Raw genomic sequence first — 6000 nt, forward strand, 5'->3', positions numbered from 1 at the left:
TAGGTTTATGTAATCGGAAAAGTAATAACCGAGCCAAAAACTGATAAATAAAACAGAATTACGTAAAGATTGTTGGAAGATACATATTGAAAATAAAATGGCTAACCCTGATTGTGAGTCAGTCAATAGACAATAAAGAACTGGAATCAAACTGGTTGATACTGAAAGATCATATTTGCTGAAATGCGAGACCTAAAAATAACGTGATATGGACAGGGTGGACTGCAGCTGCATCTGAAATTGGCAAGCTGGGAAAGGAGAAAGCTGATGAAAATGGCGCAGAGGAAAAATTGTATCGTGGGTTGGAAAGTTTACTGAAAGATATGACTGAAGGAAAAAGGCCAGCTGAAACATGGAGGAAAGATGGCATTACGAATGCAAACTGAAATTACACAACCTATCTTTCAGCTTTCACTAGAGGTAGTGAACTCATATTTGCAACATTTATTCAAGGCCTCTTCTTGCATATATGAACTGAATTTCCTAATTACAGAAATTAACACTAGCTCTCAGTAAGTACTATAAACATAACATAAAGCCAATACTCACATATCTTAGAAAAATGGAACCAACAGTGAAAGGGCGCATTTCACAGGCCTCGAGAGCACGAAGAAAATATCCGGAATGGAATTCGTAGATCTTTTCTATGTTTCCAAAGATGACGTTTCTTTGGCCTCTAAGTGCCTGAGGAATGTCTTCCCTCATCAGCTCAGGGATGTAGTTCTGAAATAAAGTTACGAAACAATATAAAATTAAAAGGACTGAAGGAAAATAGAGTTACGTGACAGTTAGAAGTATTATGAATAAATTACATTTCCAAAACATGCCCGAACATTATAAAACATTACAGTACGTTACCAAAATACTCCTGTTAACATACCTCTATTATGTATTCCAGAGAACTGACATAGTCCCTCTCTGTCTGGATAAGTTCTCTCATTATCATGAGCAATGTCCTGAAAATTTAAAAACAAAGTACATTATTTCTGTTGGCAGAAACGAATGCCTGCAGTAAAGAGGTCTTGGTACAAAGGGGGGGGGGCTTTTCTAACATGGAGTATTATATACCAAAACTGCTTAAAGAAAAAAATGATCAACGGAGATGGACGTATATGTGTATTCTAAAATTGTCCAATCAGGAATATACGATATTAGAACATAAAATATTTAGCTTCAGAAAACATGACTCGTTACAGCAACCGAAAAGGACACCTAATCCAGTACAGTGTACTGTGTAACACTGTAAAGTATAATTAAAGACTGCTCCAGGGTATAATGTAACAGGTGTAAACGTAACGATAAATTTACATATTTCATGCCAATATTTTTCAGCCCTCTGCACTGTTCAACCTCAGGTGTGGTTCGTTTCATTTTGACACCTATGAAACATAAGAGGCCAGGTTGAAGACAGGTACAGTACGAAATTACAGTGAACAAAAGGAGTTAATATGGCTACAAAAAAGTGAATGAAATTTCTGTCTAGGCTTTTTAATATAATATTCAAAATAGTAAAAGAAAATTAATGCTGTAAATGTAAAAAAAAATAAGCAGCATAACCACGCTAAATTCCAAAATGACATGATTTCAGATCACAAATACCCAAGTACTAGAAGCAATACGTTCCATATACAGTCAAAATAATTATAAAAAAAGTAACAAACTGCTCTGACTTACTTGCTCTTTTTTACTTCTTCCTGCGATAATTCGTCTGTGTTAAATGACAGATTGAGTTGCGAACCACGTATCAGTAGGTGAGAATTCACCGAAAACGATGGAATGCTCTTAGCACTGGTTGGTGACAGGGGAACGCCATCATCAAGGCTAGTGGCAAAATTGAGAATTATTAGCTTTCATTTGTCAGCATGTAGTTACTAATGATATAAGAAAGAATTAAAAGCACAGAAAAAATATGTTATATCTATGCACAATGTGCTTCAAGAGTACAGTACTTCAATCCAGAATGTATCAAGAGGAATATGGTTGCCTCATCTTACCCCGAGTTTTCATCTGAATGTTCCTTGGGCACAATGCCATACTGCCATGTACTGCTCCTCTTCATGAACTTGTTATTGATGCTGATGGGACCGGAGCTATCACTCGAGGAGCACGAACTCGTCCCACTCGTACCGCTGGAACCTGAGGAGGAAGTTGCTGTCCCCGATGGTGTAGAAGAAGTATGCTTCTGCATGGTATTATTGGGCGATGACGCTGACTGCTGGAGGTCTTCAGCGCTCTCACGAACTTCCTTGATTCCACCTAAACTTGTGCGACCTTCCAGGGGGATTTTAGAGGGTGGTGGAGGTGGTGGAGGATCTAGGAATACTGAATCGTCGTCCGTGTCGAGTGAAGGGCATCTGGATAGAGACTCCCTGGGTCTTGATCCTACAGAGGAGACGGATCTTCGTCGGCCGGAGGCATTTAGAGGGGAACATGCCAGCCAGGCCAATGGTGACATCTCCTCCCCGCCTCCCAGAACCTCGCCTAAATCGACAAAGCTCTGGCAGTCGAATTCCATCTGACGTTTGGCTTTCTGAAGTACCGCCTGTCGACTGCGGAGCAGCTCGTTTGTTTCTTGACATCGCACCTGAGCCATCTGAAAAAAATAATATGGTGAAGGAAAACTGCTTTAGAAACGGATTCATAAAGGAAAGTAACCGATGTATTAACATACATAGAACTAAAGCTTAATCTGTTAAGCTAAATTAAATCCTTTTTACTACGAATTCACTGTTAGGGAACCAACTGGTGACTGAAATAGCTCCAAACCAATACAACAAACAAACAACACAAGGTGAAGGGAGTGACACCTGATATATATCACCAGATAAATAGAAGGTTATCTAGGTCTACTCGGGAACATTAAACAAAAGTTCCTGTCTAAATCAACTAATAATTACTATGCAGAGCACACAGCCCTTGCTCAATACTGTAAGAGAAATTTGACAATAAAATTAGTTATGAGTCAATATCCATTTCTTGTTATATTTCAACTCATAAAAGGTTTCAATTTCGCTGAATCAAAACAAACTTTCATTTATTATTTCTGATTAATTTCGTCAAGATTCAACTTTCACCTTTATAGGACAACTCTTAAAAGCTATCAACTTTATATATATATATATATATATATATATATATATATATATATATATATATATATATATATATATATATATATATATATATATATACACACACACACACACACACATATCAAATACCCATTTCCCAAAACAATAAGTGGTCCCCAAAAGAATAAACAAGACAAAGGTTGCTGCTACATTCATAATTTTAATGTGTGGATGTTTGTATACACACACACACGTCCGTTTAAAGAGAGTAAGGCTAGGGTTTTTTCTAAGAAGTATGAATACAGGTACTGAAACAATGTAAAATATAGGTATGCCTGAAAAAATAAAATCAGAAGTCAAACCTCCTCGAGTTAGCGGCACACACCAAAACATATACATAATTCATGCAAAAAATGTTAAGACCTTCTATAATACCAAAATAATATGACATTATTATCAAAATAATTCAACGATTAAAAATACCAAAATAAGTAAAACTAAAAAAAAATGAAAGAATGGATACCTTGCACTGTTGCAGGAGTGTATGATTGTTGAGGTTAGTTGCTAAGGCATTCATGGCGGTGAAGGTGTCTTCAGGTATTGGTGGATGTTCCTCCAGGTAGGTAGTGAGGGCGCGGGCGGCAGCTCCCACCTGTTCAGGTGATGCCAACCCCTCGCTCTTCACACGTCCTACTACCTTCATGGCTTCTAGCGCCCATTCGTAGGCCTGTGTTGACAGAAAGGTAAAACATTGGTTAATTGTTTAAGCAAATATTAAATGGGAGTTCATATATTATATTTAGACTTTGCTCATTGCGTAAATATTTTCACATCACGCAAGGTAAACGCCATTTTTATTCTACCCGACATAATTTTGCTGATGAAAGACACCAGTTTTTTTTTATTATCAATGTATATAATCTACAATTCAAATGACCATCAAAAACGTTTCTGATATAAATGTGGACGAAATAATCTACTCATTTATGATTTCTTTCATACATCACTAACATTATTTTTTGAGCTCACAATCCACTTTCGTGTTCCATACGAAGCACGACTAACAATCTCTAATGAAGCAGGATATGGATAAACGATCTTATCTTAACGTTATCTCCTCTCCGGAAGTCCTTCGAGTGTAAAAGCAGAACAAAAAATGCGGATCAGACTGAAGGAAAGGACCCGTCAGGGTCAACGTATCCAGAAGAAGGGATTCCAGCCAGCTTTTGTTTAAGGGGGAACTGGCTGGACTCCCCCTCCACCTCTGGCCCCACCCCTAGCCCCCTCCCCCTGCGTTCCTTCCTCTATAGAAGTCCGACTCGACCAGCAGAAATCCTCACAGCCCATCTGGAAGGAAATGTTGATAACGTGTATCTTTGCCTTATATGATGCTGGTTGGTCGTCGATTGAATTCTTCTGAAAGACAGCGGGGCTGATATAGGATATGCAAAATGTTTTTTCTCTTTACGATCACTAATATAAATTGTTTTCTGGGTGCCTTATAAGGCTAGCTGCAAATCCTAATATGGAGACGAGTACTTAAGCTACTCTCTCTCTCTCCCTTTCTCACACACACACAATTGCACGAGCGAGCAAATATGCAAAGAAAAACCCTTAAAAACTCACAATACATGCTTCTTCTTAAGAAAAGCAAATTAAAATTCTGACGTGATGGGCGTAACAGCTGTGAGGGTTCGCAGGTTCTAATATGCAAGATCGAGAGAGACCACATAACGGATACGAAATCATAATCCTTCGACTTGAATACTAATGTTCTGCTTGCAAGCAACAGCGATCGAAAGAACTCGTACTTTCTCTCTTATGAATGTTGGTGTGGCAATTTAATTATTATATATTAGTATTCTTACAACAGCTCATGTTATCACGAACTCTTGAAACACTGACATACAAATTAGAAGAAGTTTGATCATATAATTTTATGAATTGCTTATAAAAACGTCGAGTCGATGAAGCAAAATATTCATAACTTAATACTGTAAGGATGAAGATCTTTTATAAATACATTGCAAAAGGATTTTCTATGATGAATAACATTTTAACGAAATCTTCGTTATACTGAAAAAGCTGGGGCCATTTTTGCTAACGCGTAACTTAAAAAAAACAAGTAAAATTTTAATGGACAGTGTAAAATGTAAAGGATAAACACTCAGGAAAGAACTGGCGTCAAATGTCCAACGAACGAAAGAACACAGGCAACACGGGAAATGGCCGGGGGGGTGGGGGGTGGAAGGGGGGGGGCGTTGCAGAGCGAACCCTAATGCAGGTATCCTATCCCCCACCCGGTAATTTTCAAGATTCCGCGAACAAAGCGAAGGTGATACCTGAGTTGAGAAACGAGCCCCACCTGGACTTTACTTGGTAACAGTCACATTGTTTATCCTGGCGTTCCCACAAGACTATTTTATTCATACAGGCCGCTTTAAGCAATATCAGACATCAAAGAGATTGCGCTAATTTCAATACCAAACCTGCCAGAGGCAACAGCATCACTAGCGATGATAATGGCAGTGGTGATGAGGATGGTGATGATCATGACAGCCAGAACGAAAAGAACCACCTGGAATAGTTGGTATGCAGCCGAGACATAACCAGGACGTTGCCTTATTTCATTACCATAACAACAATGAGCAAAGTTCTCCCTCCGTCTGCCCTTGGCTTCATCCCAGAGACACAAACGTGGTCACTCGCTAGGAAGGTAATAATAACTTCGTGAAAGAGTATTCGAACTCCCTGAGGCATTGATATTCCATGTGTCAGATTTATTCCTCTTCTGTTTAGTTTTCACACCAAGGAACAAGCTTCATAGGCCATATGATTACATCAATGTGAGCTTAACATTTTCGATTAATTTCTATGTACAGCACTCTTACAATTTCTAAATAGCTTAAGTTTGAAAAACCTGTTCTTC

The 6000-nt window shown here is 38.4% G+C and overlaps 1 protein-coding gene across 1 annotated transcript in view; it reads right to left on the reverse strand.

The window, feature by feature from the left end:
- Positions 1-6000, reverse strand: part of LOC136843676 (uncharacterized) — a 162102-nt gene that overhangs the window by 7975 nt on the left and 148127 nt on the right. The window contains exons 3-7 of the mRNA XM_067112238.1: positions 3595-3798; positions 1995-2593; positions 1675-1821; positions 881-956; positions 550-723 (exon numbers count right to left, since the gene is read on the reverse strand). Coding sequence (XP_066968339.1) covers positions 550-723; positions 881-956; positions 1675-1821; positions 1995-2593; positions 3595-3798 — 1200 coding nt within the window. The remainder of the gene's footprint in view (positions 1-549; positions 724-880; positions 957-1674; positions 1822-1994; positions 2594-3594; positions 3799-6000) is intronic.

The sequence above is a fragment of the Macrobrachium rosenbergii genome, chromosome 12 (assembly GCF_040412425.1).
Source record: "Macrobrachium rosenbergii isolate ZJJX-2024 chromosome 12, ASM4041242v1, whole genome shotgun sequence".
Taxonomy (NCBI): Eukaryota; Metazoa; Arthropoda; class Malacostraca; order Decapoda; family Palaemonidae; genus Macrobrachium; species Macrobrachium rosenbergii.